Below are 15,386 nucleotides of genomic sequence, written 5' to 3' on the forward strand. Positions count from 1 at the left end.
AGTGTGGAAAAGAGTTGAAGAGGTGTGTGGAAGCAGGATGGAACAGGTGGAGAAAAGTGTCAGGTGTGTTGTGTGATAAACGAGTATCAACGAGAATGAAAGGAAAAGTGTTCAAAACGGTGGTGAAACCAGAGATGCTGTAAACTGATAAAAAATATGATAAAAGCAAAAAGTGCATAAAAACAGTTTCAGTTTTGAGTTAGTTCTACCAGATGACAGATATTAGATTGAAGTCAGTCTGAATATAAAAAAATTAAGAACATATATAGAAACATGTTGCAGTTGTTTCCAAAGAAACTGTTTCAGTTGTGATCACATGTTGACTGTTTCAACTGAAACTTAAGACCAGAAGTTGTTTCTGATGAATTTGTTGTTAAACCTCCATCAACCAAAGAAAGAATTTAATGATTTAATCTAAAGGACACAGACTGAACTCTCTTTAATGTTTCATGTAGTGGACATGAAACAAGTGATATCTAGAAACTACACTGTTAAATTCCTGGTTAACAGTAGAAGAAATAATGATCACATCTGGACTCACCGAGCCTTTCTGCAGTTCCTCACAGCTGGAATCAGTCTCAGTCGTCCCTCTGTTGATGTGTTGTACTTCTTCAGGTCCAACTCATCCAGAACCTCCTCTGACATCTGCAGCATGTAGGCCAGAGCTGAACAGTGGATCTCAGAGAGTTTCTTCTCTGATCTGTTCTCTGACTTCAGGAACTCTTGGATCTCCTGATGAACTGAGTGGTCGTTCATCTCCATCAGACAGAGGAAGATGTTGATGCTTCTGTCAGGAGAGATATTACCAGTGTTTATGTTCTTCAGCTTCTTGATGACTCTCTGGATGACTTCTGGACTGTTCTCTGTCTGACCCAGCAGACCTCCTAAGAGTCTGTGGTTGGACTCCAGAGAGAGGCCATGAAGGAAACGAACAAACAGGTCCAGGTGACCATTTTTACTTCAGAGGGATTTTACCATGGCTCTGCTTAGAACATCACCTATGGATGAGTAATAATTAGAGTTCCTGTAGTATTTTCTGTCAAGCTGAGAATAGGATATTTTGTTTTTTTCTTTTTTTTTCAAGAAGTCCTCCACTACCTCTGTCTTCCTGTTGGTGAAACAGTGGAACATGTAGACCGCAGCCAGAAACTCCTGAATGCTCAGATGAACAAAGCAGTAGACTGTTTTCTGGAAGATCACACTCTCTCTTTTGAAGATCTCTGTACAAACTCCTGAGTACACCAAGGCCTCTGTCACATCAAGACCACACTGCTCCAGGTCTTCTTGGTAGAACATGATGTTTCCTTTCTCCAGATGTTCAAACGCCAGCCTCCCCAGCTTCAGGAGAACTTCTCTGTCAGCCTCTGTCAGCTCCTGTGGACTCGTCTCATGTCCCTCATCGTACTTGTTCTTCTTCCTCTTTGTCTGAACCAGCAGGAAGTGTGAGTACATGTCAGTCAGGGTCTTGGGCAGCTCTCCTCTCTGCTCTGTAGTCAACATGTGCTCCAGAACTGTAACAGTGATCCAGCAGAAGACTGGGATGTGACACATGATGTGGAGGCTCCTGGATGTCTTGATGTGTGAGATGATTCTGCTGGACAGCTCTTCATCACTGAATCTCCTCCTGAAGTACTCCTCCTTCTGGACGTCAGTGAAGCCTCGTACTTCTGTTACCCTGTCAACACATGTAGGAGGGATCTGATTGGCAGCTGCAGGTCGGGAAGTTATCCAGACCAGAGCTGAGGGAAGCAGATTCCCCTTGATGAGGTTTATCAGCAGCACGTTGACTGATGACTCCTGTGTGACATCAGACACAACCTCCCTGTTGTTGAAATCCAGTGAAAGTCTGCTTTCATCCAGGCCGTCAAAGATGAACAAAGGTTTACAGACAGCCAGCTCCTCTGCTGTGACCTTCTGTAATGTTGGATGGAAAACATGGAGCAGGGTGAGAAGACTGTACTGCTCATCTTTGATCAGGTTCAGCTCCCTGAATGAAAGCAGAACCAGCAGACTGACATCTTGGTTTTCCAAGTCCTCTGCCCAGTCCAGAGTGAACTTCTGCACTGAGAAGGTTTCTCCAACACCAGCGACACCGTTCGTCAGAACCACTCTGATGTGTGTCTGTTGGTCAGGCAAGACTTTAAAGATGTCGTGGACCTTGATTGCAGTGTCATGGAAGGTCTTCATCTTGGAAACTGTCTCCAGCTGTCTCACCTCATGTTGGGTATTAACCTCTTCACTCTGTCCCTCTGTGATGTAGAGCTCAGTGTAGATCCTGTTGAGGAGGGTTCCACTTCCTGTTTCATCACTTCCTTCAGTCACACATTCACATCTCCTCCTCAGACTGATCTTATGTTCATCTAAAACCTCCTGCAGACCAACATCTGCTGAAAGACAAGAAACTATGTGAGACTGAAGAAAGAGAATCTGGTGATTATTTTTATCAGATACAATAAAAAACAAAGAAATTCAACAAATCTCTCTTATGTCAGATATAAAAAATTATAAACATCAGCAGACAGATGTTCAGTCTTACTTATTACGGTTCTGGTTCTGGATCTTTTCCCACACTGGGGACAGGAGGAGTCTCCTGATGAACCAGACTGGTCCCAGTATGAGGTGATGCACTGTCTGCAGAACCAGTGTCCACAGCTGGTAGAGACTGGATCCTTCAGGACGTCCTCACACAAAGCACAGTGGGACAGCTGCTCCTCCACACAAACAAGACTCTTTTTCCTGTTTCTGTGGACACAAAGAAAACTTGCAGTCTGGAGACAGTGAGTGAGGAAGTTGTTTTTTCTCAGGGACCTAAGAAGAGACTGATTCCCATCAACACTACTGGATCTAGCAGGATCTTTGCAGTGAAACAAACACTTGACCTGTTTTATCAGCTCAGTTTATTGTTTGTTTATGATTCTTAAAATTAAAAATGTACTTTATGCTGTGAAATCAAACACTGATGTTGCTTCTCTGTCTCTGATGACATTAACACCAGCATTTAGAAACAGAACTAAACAGTCTCTTACTTTGTGTCTGAGGGTCTAGACGTCACATCACATAAGCTCAGAGGTTCTTCTTTGGAGTGGTCACTCTCCATAGACACACAGCTGGAAACTGCAGACTCTGCTCTGTCCTCCTCTTCCTCCACACAAACACTCATCTTCTGGACTTCAGTCAGTCAGAGATAAACCAGCAACACTGACTGTGAGCTCAGAACAAGCATCAATCAAGAATCCAATCTGCTCAACAGTCACATAAAGGAAATCTACGCACAAGGATGCATCTCCCTGTTTTCTCCCAGTTTCCATTTGTATGAACAGCAGCAGATTCTCTCTTTTCTACTCTCTACAGTCCTGAAACGTACTCAGAGACTGTGACAGTAAAATAATCATGTTGTATTAACAGTCACCGGCCTCAAACGTCACTTTTCCTCCTCCTGCTCTGTTGGCTCTAAACAGAGTCTGAACTAAGTGACACAAATGGTCAGTTTCAGTTCCTCCTCTGTTCAGTTCCCATCAGTGTCAACTCGGGATTTCCTGACGTCCCCCTGACTCTTCTCCCTTTACACAGTTCAGTTTTTAAAAACCACAAATGTTCACTGAACAACACTCACTGCTGTAATCGAACCATTAACAGAATCCTTAAAGACACGTCCAAATATCTGGAGAAAAACTAATATTCTGTTTTAAATGTGCTGCAACTTTTCTCTAATGATTCAAACAAACATTTGAGTCAAAAGGACAAATCACCTCATTGAATTAGTAACACCCAGATCTTGTTATTCTGTGGATCAAACACTAAAATGTCTTTATTATTGACTAAAGGTTTGAACTTTGATGCTTCTAGTCCACAGCATTTATTGAACAGCTGGACTCAGCTGCATCACAGGTTCAGTTTTAATGGTCTGAAGACTCCACAGCAACAAACTGTGAAGCTGTTTCATCCCAAACTCAGCAGGAGTTTCACAACTCGTCTGCTGTTGGTGGTTTTCTGTTAGAGAGAAAACACCGTTTGTTGAACTAGACGTATATGAACCTTCAGAAAATCTGATCTGAACAGAATCTGATTGACGAACGATGAAGAAAATGGACGCTGGTCTCACTGAAGCAGAATCGTCTCCTCTCCTGGATCAGATAATGAAGCTTTATTGTGAAAACAGAGACACTGAGCAAACGTTTCCATCCAGAAATCCCACAGTGTCTTTTGGCTTTTAGAGGTGCAGCAGTGGAAAGGTGGAGGAACAGAGAGAACTGTTGTTGTCTGGATTTGATCCAAGTGAATATTGGGAATAAAAGTTGAAACTAAAAGTTGTTTGTGTTCATCATTAGTCTCCTAAAGAGAAAACAAAGAGGCACCAAACATGTTGAGTGTGTGTGACACCACTCAGACTGTGACGGCACCAGTGTTGGAGAAAAACCTTCACTTGGTTTATTTCACATTACAAACTCTCAGTCCTGCAGCACTGGGATCAGTCTATCACCTGGGATCAGTCTATCACCTGGTCTTCTTCTCTGTGTTCTACTGCAGAGTGTAATAAATGTTTTTCTCTCAGTGTTAAAGTTCATTATTAAACAAACTGTTCAATTCAGAGGTGGTGGTAACAAGTTACATTTACTCAGTTACTTGTACTTCAGTAACTTTACTGAATAATCTGTAACTGTTGGAGCAGGTTTGATGCTGCAGACATTTTACTGTTACACAAACAAACATGTTGAAGAAAAATCAAAGACTAAAACACTTGAAACTTTTTGATCTGTACAAACAATTGTTGCTCTACAGTAAATGTGTCGTTGTTTCATTGTGAAGTTGTGATTGTTGGAATTAGTGCAGCAGTGTGTGTGTCTCTGTGTGTGATGGTTGTTTGTCTGAATGAACTGCTGTGTTTTTACTGTACATATGTGGTTTGTTGTCAGGTCTCTGTTGATCTCAGTGAGATTTCCTGATGAAATCAAGCTGAACACAACAACACAACATGAATGGAAGCTAATGGAAACCTGGGTTTTGTGATCACACTGAAGAAAATGTTGGAACATCTCTAATGATGTGATCAGTAAGTTCAGCTTCTTTCTCTCCACTGCTCTACCTCAGGTTACACTAACGTCACACACACGACCATCTTCCATCAGTTTGACTGTGAAGTGAGGCTCCAACTATCAGCTGTGTTACGTGTGGACAGGAAGTGACAGGGAGCAGCCAGCAGGGGGCAGCACATCATGACCACAGCACCAACAGAGGAGCTTCATCACATCAGATGTTTTCAGTGTGAAGTCACAGTCGAGGAAAAGTGAAGAGAAACTTTCAAACAGCAGATCATCAGCTACGTCACACAGTCTTAGAAATCTGGGAACTTTACCTCAAACTTCGGTTTCATCCAGTTTTTCTAATGACACGTTTCAGCAGCTGTTTGTAGTTCAAACTGAGCCTGGTTCCAACTAAAGAGTTCACTAAGTGACACTTTATCAGCACTAAATGAAACCAGTTGTTCTGTAGAGATGAATCAAAGTGTTTGATCATTGATGACGTGTTCACAGTGAAGAGTAGAAGTCAAAGTGTTTGCTGTTCCACACTTTCCATGTGTCCAATCTAGTTTGAAAGCAGAGTTTCTAACAAACAGAGGGAGAGTTCACCACTAAATAACATCATGATGATCAGAGTTACATGTGAATCCTGCAGGATTCCTGACAGTGTCCATGATTTTACTCTTTGATTCCATCACTGCAGCTCAGAATAACTGGACTCTGATGATCAGTGAAAATCAAAGTACAGAGAGAAAAACCCAGAGTGAACAGAGCCAGTTAAAAAGCAGCTTCATGATCCATCAGACCACGAGACAACAGTTCACATGAAGCAGATCACAAATAATCAGATGTTATGATGTTTAATTTGAGACATTAAAGGTTCATTTAAACTTTATTCATAAAAATCCAAAAGCTGAATTTTTACCTCTGAAGGTTTGAAGGTTTTTATTTTAAATGTTATTTTCCTCATCCTGACAAATCAGCATTTTTCAGACTGTTTATTCTTATTTTTACTCTAAATGTTCTTCATCAAATGAAATCACTGGTTCTTCGTGTGAACTTTGTTCAGACGTATGAAACCAAAGGAACGTGTTGTTCTGTAAAGAGCTGCTGCTTTAAAGTCCAAGTTCAGCTTCAGGAAACTGTTTTATTGTTGTTCTGACGACTAGAAGTCGACTTGTGTTTTATGTTGGAGACAAAGCAGCAGTTTGTTTCTAATCTGAAGTTTGATTTAAATTAACTTGATGTTAATTAGTTCATGTGTATCGTCTCATGTTGATGGAGCAAATAAAGAAAATGAAGGATGTGTTGATTTGTCTGAAAACACAAAGTCCTTCCTGTCGTCAGCTGCTTTAGTTGAGTCAGGAAACAAGTCAGACCTGATGATCCACTATGAGTCCAAAAACTTCAGCTCACAGTCAGATGATCAGAGAAGCAGATAAGTGACGTCTGATTTTCTGGAAATGTGACTGTTAAAAACTAAACTTCAAGTCAAAGTGAAGTCGTTGTTGACGTCCCTGCTGAGAACTAACGGATGAAGTCAGGAAGTAACACAGGAAGTAACATGTAGTAACGTACAGACTCACAGATCAATGTATGGACAGTGATGGAAGAAGAATTCAGATGTTAACTAGAGTTAAAGGAGCATTACAACAAGAAAACTGAATATGTTACAAGTAAAAGTTCAACTTTATGTTTAATAGAAGAACATTTATTTAAAGCATCAACAGTAAAAGTATCATGACAGAGAATGAACCCTGTCAATGATTATTGGATCATTATTAGTGAACTATTAACAGAGTTTCTATAGATATTAACAAAAGTGAAATCACCTCCCTCAAAATAAAAGCCTAAGAAGGTTTTACAAAGTCTTCAGTTTCATTAACAAAGATGTTTCATCTTTTTCGTCCTGTAGACAGAAACATTAGAAGTTAAGAAGCTCAGAGACTCATAATGAACAAAACCCTTAATTAACAAATGTTTTCTTTATGAATTATCCATGTTTACATTTTCTGCTGTTTATCTGAGTCCACGTGTGGATGGATCATAAACAACTCTGAGTCTCTCACTGGTTCCTCCAACACATCAGGACTCTGGTCCTGTTGATGGGTCCAGATCAAGTTAGTTAATTTTTATGTTACTAGAAATTATTGTTATATGAAGCTTAAATGTGATATAAAGGTCCATAAATTCATGTCCATAATAAATCACTGTAGAACCTGATGTTTCTTTCCATCAGTCTTCAGCTGCTGTGATCATGTGTTGTGAGCTACAACATCAGAAATCTACTGGTTGATAAATACAGTCGACTACAGTTGGTGCAGCTTCAGAATATCTGAATGAAGAAAATAAAGACTGAATAAAATCCAGGGGGAGGTGGAGGGTGGAGGAGAATGAATGGATGTTTATCAGTGTGTCTGCAGAGACTGTGTAGAAGAACAGAGCAGCAGCAGATCAGTCCAGATCCACTGATGATCCTCTGTCAGATCCAGACCAACACACAGGGATGATGGTGGACTTGACAACGAGTCTGACAGTGGAGCTGTTCTCAGAGCAGTTCACACTGCAGCACTGACAATTCACTTTAATATTTATTATTGTCCCCACTTCCACCTGTAGAGAGAATCAGAGAGAACATTTAGATCAATGAGAGTTTCCAGAGACTCCCTTCATCAGCTGTCAGTCAGTGATGCAGCACATCCAGTAGAAAGAGCAGCAGAGACTTCAGTCCTGTTCAGAGCTGTGTAGTGTCGCCAGCTTCCTTTCAGCTCTCATGTTAACGTATTGGAGTGAACACACTGAGCTGGAAGCTCACAGACCTGCAGAGACTTTTAGCATCAAGTCTGTTTATTGTGCAGATTTCATCAAGTCCACAGTGGAAATAAACTGCTGAGTCATCAACACTTCATTACTGCACCAACAGTTTAGTGATGGATTTCCTGTTGCTCCATGTGAACTGCTGTTTCATTTAAAGACACAGTCACTGTGTGTTCATCAACATCTTCTCTGCTTTGGAAATATCAGCTGACAAATAAACATGGAGGCTGCCACTGAACAGATCTGGACCAAACTAATGACACAGGGACAGAGACTTCAGCAGAGGTTCAGGTCTGTACAAAGACCACATCATTACCAAAGGTGGTCTTGGTTTAGTGAAATAAGAACCAGTGGTTTGCAGAGTTCAGTCAGACTGATTTTAGAGCTGTGACAAAGATGAAACTGATCAATAGTTTAGAGTCGAAACGAAAGAAAAAACAGTTTCATATCAGATTTGATGAATGAGGACCACTGTCTCTATACATCTTATAAGAATAATAACAACAAGCATCTGGCTGATCTGATTGGCTGACTGTTCTCTCTCTGTCTTTCTGTCCATTCTCCTCTCACAGCTTTAATGAGAAATGCAGCAACTGAGAAGAATGAAGATTTACAGGAAATACTGGATCTTTGTTTTAATACTAACTGTGTTTAGTACAATACTGTTGAAAGTAGCATGGACCGACTTCAACACTCAACTGACCTCAGTTTCTCCAGTTTACAGTCTGGACTCTTCACAAGATCAGACAACTGCTTCACTGCTGAATCCTGCAGGTTGTTTCCCCTCAGGTCCAGTTCTCTCAGATGGGAGGGGTTGGATTTCAAAGCTGAGGCCAGATAATCACAGCTGATCTTTGACAAACTGCAGGACCTTAATCTGAATAAAGAATAAACCATGTAGATCAAATCATTAATAATCAATCAGATATGTCCTAATCAATGATGTTTCCTCTAAAATGAGTAGAGTGACTTTGTCTCTGTTATTGTGGATCTTCTTAATGTCAGTGTGATGGATGGAGTAACGTTCCCTGCGTGCTTTGTATCTGATCCAGTGGAGGCGGTGCCGGTTCTCAGCTGGTGAATATTTGATCATGGTTTTGTTTGTAGTTTTGTGTTCACAATGTTGTTGTCAGAGCTAGAGCACTTTATTCTGTGTTGTGTCTTGTGTCGGTGTCAGTGGCTCAATGGAGTGGACTGGATTGGAGGAGAATGTAGTTACAGAGAGAGTCCAGCAGAGGGAGCGTTGAGCTGCTGAGGTTCTCAGGTCGCTTCTCTTCATTCACTCAATACAAACATGAGCTGAGGAGAAGTTGTCGTGTGTCACTCTCATCAATACCTCCCTTTACAGGGCTTTTACATCAGCCTTCTACAGACATCATCCAAATGTCACCACAACATTCATACAACTATTCATGTCAACACTGATTAACAAGTAAATTTAACTTTAGGAAAAAAGAATAATATTCAAAACACTTATTTTAAGACATCAGTCTGTGATATTAAACAATAAAATATTTTTTCTCAAAAAAATTAACCTAATTTCAACTAACACAAACATTTTCTACAGTTTATTTAGAAACATTAGTGAGAAATTTGAGTGTTTGAGTTCTGAAGGTTTAATTTCAGTGAACAAACATTATTCATGACAACTCACTGAAACTAACGGAAACTGAAGAATTGAATTAATTTATTACAGTGTTGGTTCAGTTGTGGATTAAAGATATAAGTTCTACAATAGTAACAGTCAGTGAACTGACCTCAGACTCTTCAGTCTACATTGTGGACTCTCCAGAAAACCACACAGCAGCTTCACTCCTGAATCCTGCAGCTTGTCGTTGTCACTCAGGTCCAGTTCTGTCAGATGGGAGGGGTTGGACTTCAGAGCTGAGGCCAGAGAATCACAGCTGATCTCTGACAAACTGCAGTTCTTCAACCTGAATGAAGAATAAACCATGTAGATCAAATCATTAATAATCAATCAGATATGTCCTAATCAATGATGTTTCCTCTAAAATGAGTAGAGTGACTTCAGCAGAGGTTCTGGTCTGTACAGAGACCACATCATTACCAAAGGTGGTCTTGGTTTAGTGAAATAAAAGCCAGTGGTTTGCAGAGTTCAGTCAGACTGATTTTAGAGCTGTGACAAAGATGAAACTGATCAATAGTTTAGAGTTGAAATGAAAGAAAAAACAGTTTCAAATCAGATTTGATGAATGAGGACCACTGTCTCTATACATCTAGTAAAACTAACAACAAACATCTGGCTGATCTGATTGGCTGACTGTTCTCTCTCTGTCTTTCTGTCCATTCTCCTCTCACAGCTTCACTGAGAAATGCAGCAACAGAGAAAGATGAAGATTTACAGGAAATACTGGATCTTTGCTTTAATACTAACTGTGTTTAATACAATACTGATGAAAGTAGCAGAGACCGACTCCAACACTCAACTGACCTCAGTTTCTCTAGTTTAATGTCTGGACTCTCCACAAGACCAGACAACTGCTTCACTGCTGAATCCTGCAGGTTGTTTCCACCCAGGTCCAGTTCTCTCAGATAGGAGGGGTTGGACTTCAGAGCTGAGGCCAGAGAATCACAGCTGATCTCTGACAAACTGCAGGAACTCAATCTGAATAAAGAATAAACCATGTAGATCAAATCATTAATAATCAATCAGATATGTCCTAATCAATGATGTTTCCTCTATAATGAGTAGAGTGACTTTGTCTCTCTGTTATTGTGGATCATCATAATTTCAGCCTTCTACAAACATCATCCAAATGTCACCACAACATTCATACAACTATTCATGTCAACACTGATTCATAACATGCTGCTGACAATAAACATTTTACAGTCTTTTTTTAAAAACATTGTTGAGACATTTGAGTGTTTGAGTTCTGAAGGTTTAATTTCAGTGAACAAACATTATTTATGACAACTCACTGAAACTAACGGAAACTGAAGAATTGAATTAATTTATTACAGTGTTGGTTCAGTTGTGGATTAAAGATATAAGTTCTACAATAGTAACAGTCAGTGAACTGACCTCAGACTCTTCAGTCTACATTGTGGACTCTCCAGAAAACCACACAGCAGCTTCACTCCTGAATCCTGCAGCCTGTAGTTTCCACTCAGGTCCAGTTCTGTCAGATGGGAGGGGTTGGACTTCAGAGCTGAGACCAGAGAATCACAGCTGATCTCTGACAAACTGCAGTTCTTCAACCTGAATAAAGAATAAACCATGTAGATCAAATCATTAATTATCAATCAGATATGTCCTAATCAATGATGTTTCCTCTATGTGTGTACATGGGATATTTATAGTGTTTTGCATTCGTGTATTATGAAGCAAAGAAGCTAATTACTGGATGCTAGCGATATTAGCAACGCTATGCTAACGTCGCCATAAAGCCTCATGTTAGTATCCGCTGGTCGAGCACTGTGTTAGAGTCAATGTTGTAGTTCAGCTGTTGAAATACTGAATTACTGAGTGAATACCTGGTTATTGTTGTAAGTATTAGCCACAAATGTCATGTACTGTTCAGGAACATGGTCAGTTGCTGTATAGTTTGTGGATTTCTGTTGTTTATTATAAGAATAATATTCAAAACACTTATTTTAAGACATCAGTCTGTGATATTAAACAATAAAATATTTTTTATCAAAAAAAATTAACCTAATTTAAACTAAACCTTAATTTCGACTAACAATAAACATTTTCTACAGTTTATTTAGAAACATTAGTGAGAAATTTAAGTGTTTGAGTTCTGAAGGTTTAATTTCAGTGAACAAACATTATTCATGACAACTCACTGAAATGAACTGAAACTGAAGAATTGAATTAATTTATTACATCGTTGGTTCAGTTGTGGATTAAAGATATAAGTTCTACAATAGTAACAGTCAGTGAACTGACCTCAGAGTCTCCAGTCTACATTGTGGACTCTCCAGAAAACCACACAGCAGCTTCACTGCTGAATCCTGCAGCTTGTTTCTACTCAGGTCCAGTTCTTTCAGATGGGAGGGGTTGGACTTCAGAGCTGAGACCAGAGAATCACAGCTGATCTTTGACAAACTGTAGTCCTCCAATCTAAATACAGAATAAACCATGTAGATCAAATCATTAATAATCAATCAGATATGTCCTAATCAATGATGTTTCCTCTAAAATGAGTAGAGTGACTTTGTCTCTCTGTTATTGTGGATCTTCTTAATGTCAGTGTGATGGATGGAGTAACGTGCCCTGCGTGCTTTGTATTGGATCCAGTGGAGGCGGTGTCGGTTCTCAGCTGGTGCATATTTGATCATGGTTTTGTTTGTAGTTTTGTGTTCACAATGTTGTTGTCAGAGCTAGAGCACTTTATTCTGTGTTGTGTCTTGTGTCGGTGTCAGTGGCTCAATGGAGTGGACTGGATTGGGGGAGAATGTAGTTACAGAGAGAGTCCAGCAGAGGGAGCGTTGAGCTGCTGAGGTTCTCAGGTCGCTTCTCTTCATTCACTCAATACAAACATGAGTTGAGGAGAAGTTGTCGTGTGTCACTCTCATCAATACCTCCCTTTACAGGTATAAGTTCTCCCTACTGACTGTTCATAGTAATATAAGTATGTGTTATCTGAAGATGTACGTGTGTACATGGGATATTTATAGTGTTTTTCATTCGTGTATTATGAAGCAAAGAAGCTAATTACTGGATGCTAGCGATATTAGCAACGCTATGCTAACGTCGCCATAAAGCCTCATGTTAGTATCCGCTGGTCGAGCACTGTGTTAGAGTCAATGTTGTAGTTCAGCTGTTGAAATACTGAATTACTGAGTGAATACCTGCTTATTGTTGTAAGTATTAGCCACAAATGTCATGTACTGTTCAGGAACATGGTCAGTTGCTGTATAGTTTGTGGATTTCTGTTGTTTATTATAAGAATAATATTCAAAACACTTATTTTAAGACATCAGTCTGTGATATTAAACAATAAAATATTTTTATCAAAAAAAATTAACCTAATTTAAACTAAACCTTAATTTCGACTAACAATAAACATTTTCTACAGTTTATTTAGAAACATTAGTGAGAAATTTAAGTGTTTGAGTTCTGAAGGTTTAATTTCAGTGAACAAACATTATTCATGACAACTCACAGAAATTAACTGAAACTGAAAAAGTGGATTAATTTATTACAGTGTTGGTTCAGTTGTGGATTAAAGATATAAGTTCTACAATAGTAACAGTCAGTGAACTGACCTCAGAGTCTCCAGTCTACATTGTGGACTCTCCAGAAAACCACACAGCAGCTTCACTCCTGAATCCTGCAGCTTGTTTCCACCCAGGTCCAGTTCTCTCAGGTGGGAGGGGTTGGACTTCAGAGCTGAGACCAGAGAATCACAGCTGATCTCAGACAAACTGCAGGAAGTCAATCTGAATAAAGAATAAACCATGTAGATCAAATCATTAATAATCAATCAGATATGTCCTAATCAATGATGTTTCCTCTAAAATGAGTAGAGTGACTTTGTCTCTCTGTTATTGTGGATCATCATAATGTCAGCCTTCTACAGACATCATCCAAATGTCACCACAACATTCATACAACTATTCATGTCAACACTGATTAACAAGTAAATTTAACTTAAGGAAAAAAGAATAATATTCAAAACACTTATTTTAAGACATCAGTCTGTGATATTAAACAATAAAATATTTTTTCTCAAAAAAATGAACCTAATTTAAACTAAATCTTAATTTCAACTAACACAAACATTTTCTACAGTTTATTTAGAAACATTAGTGAGAAATTTAAGTGTTTGAGTTCTGAAGGTTTAATTTCAGTGAACAAACATTATTCATGACAACTCACTGAAATGAACTGAAACTGAAGAATTGAATTAATTTATTACAGTGTTGGTTCAGTTGTGGATGAAAGATATAAGTTCTACAATAGTAACAGTCAGTGAACTGACCTCAGAGTCTCCAGTCTACATTGTGGACTCTCCAGAAAACCACACAGCAGCTTCACTGATGAATCCCGCAGATTGTAGTTTCTACTCAGGTCCAGTTCTGTCAGATGGGAGGGGTTGGACTTCAGAGCTGAGACCAGAGAATCACAGCTGATCTTTGACAAACTGCAGTGGTTCAACCTGAATAAAGAATAAACCATGTAGATCAAATCATTAATAATCAATCAGATATGTCCTAATCAATGATGTTTCCTCTAAAATGAGTAGAGTGACTTTGTCTCTCTGTTATTGTGGATCATCATAATGTCAGCCTTCTACAGACATCATCCAAATGTCACCACAACATTCATACAACTATTCATGTCAACACTGATTAACAAGTAAATTTAACTTTAGGAAAAAAGAATAATATTCAAAACACTTATTTTAAGACATCAGTCTGTGATATTAAACAATAAAATATTTTTTCTCAAAAAAATGAACCTAATTTAAACTAAATCTTAATTTCAACTAACACCAAACATTTTCTACAGTTTATTTAGAAACATTAGTGAGAAATTTAAGTGTTTGAGTTCTGAAGGTTTAATTTCAGTGAACAAACATTATTCATGACAACTCACTGAAATGAACTGAAACTGAAGAATTGAATTAATTTATTACAGTGTTGGTTCAGTTGTGAATTAAAGATATAAGTTCTACAATAGTAACAGTCAGTGAACTGACCTCAGAGTCTCCAGTCTACATTGTGGACTCTCCAGAAAACCACACAGCAGCTTCACTCCTGAATCCTGCAGGTTGTCGTTGGAGCTCAGGTCCAGTTGTGTCAGATGGGAGGGGTTGGACTTCAGAGCTGAGACCAGAGAATCACAGCTGATCTTTGACAAACTGCAGTTGTTCAACCTGAATAAAGAATAAACCATGTAGATCAAATCATTAATAATCAATCAGATATGTCCTAATCAATGATGTTTCCTCTAAAATGAGTAGAGTGACTTCAGCAGAGGTTCAGGTCTGTACAAAGACCACATCATTACCAAAGGTGGTCTTGGTTTAGTGAAATAAGAACCAGTGGTTTGATTTTAGAGCTGTGACAAAGATGAAACTGATCAATAGTTTAGAGTTGAAATGAAAGAAAAAACAGTTTCATATCAGATTTGATGAATGAGGACCACTGTCTCTATACATCTAGTAAGAATAATAACAACAAGCATCTGGCTGATCTGATTGGCTGACTGTTCTCTCTCTGTCTTTCTGTCCATTCTCCTCTCACAGCTTCACTGAGAAATGCAGCAACAGAGAAGGATGAAGATTTACAGGAAATACTGGATCTTTGTTTTGATAATAACTGTGTTTAGTACAATACTGATGAACTTCCGACCTCAGACCTCTGGTCAAACCCTCACTTGATCCCCTCCAGTTTGCTTATCAACCCCATACTGGAGTGGATGACGCCATCATACATCTGCTCCATCGCGCCTACACCCACCTGGATAAGCCTGGGGGCTTAGTGAGGATCATGTTTTTTGATTTCTCCAGTGCATTCAACACCATCCGGCCTGCACTGCTGGGAGAGAAATTAAAAAACATGCAGGTCAACACT

General features: G+C 39.1%; 2 protein-coding genes and 1 long non-coding RNA gene across 3 annotated transcripts in view; 1 reads left to right on the forward strand and 2 right to left on the reverse strand.

Moving 5' to 3' along the window:
* Positions 1-15,386, reverse strand: part of LOC113163505 — a 1,294,879-nt gene that overhangs the window by 117,555 nt on the left and 1,161,938 nt on the right. The window lies entirely within an intron of this gene.
* Positions 6,696-15,386, reverse strand: part of LOC113163500 (NACHT, LRR and PYD domains-containing protein 12-like) — a 664,684-nt gene continuing 655,993 nt past the window's right edge. Inside the window, exons 7-14 of the mRNA XM_033326718.1 lie at positions 14,510-14,686; positions 13,790-13,966; positions 13,074-13,247; positions 10,882-11,058; positions 10,288-10,461; positions 9,593-9,769; positions 8,539-8,712; positions 6,696-7,631 (exon numbers count right to left, since the gene is read on the reverse strand). Coding sequence (XP_033182609.1) covers positions 7,613-7,631; positions 8,539-8,712; positions 9,593-9,769; positions 10,288-10,461; positions 10,882-11,058; positions 13,074-13,247; positions 13,790-13,966; positions 14,510-14,686 — 1,249 coding nt within the window. The 3' untranslated portion in view covers positions 6,696-7,612. The remainder of the gene's footprint in view (positions 7,632-8,538; positions 8,713-9,592; positions 9,770-10,287; positions 10,462-10,881; positions 11,059-13,073; positions 13,248-13,789; positions 13,967-14,509; positions 14,687-15,386) is intronic.
* Positions 8,068-14,924, forward strand: LOC113163602. Its single transcript, XR_003298910.1, has 2 exons — positions 8,068-8,120; positions 14,790-14,924. It is a non-coding gene; the product is annotated as an uncharacterized LOC113163602 (long non-coding RNA).

This window comes from Anabas testudineus, chromosome 2, assembly GCF_900324465.2.
Source record: "Anabas testudineus chromosome 2, fAnaTes1.2, whole genome shotgun sequence".
In the NCBI taxonomy this organism is placed as follows: domain Eukaryota; kingdom Metazoa; phylum Chordata; class Actinopteri; order Anabantiformes; family Anabantidae; genus Anabas; species Anabas testudineus.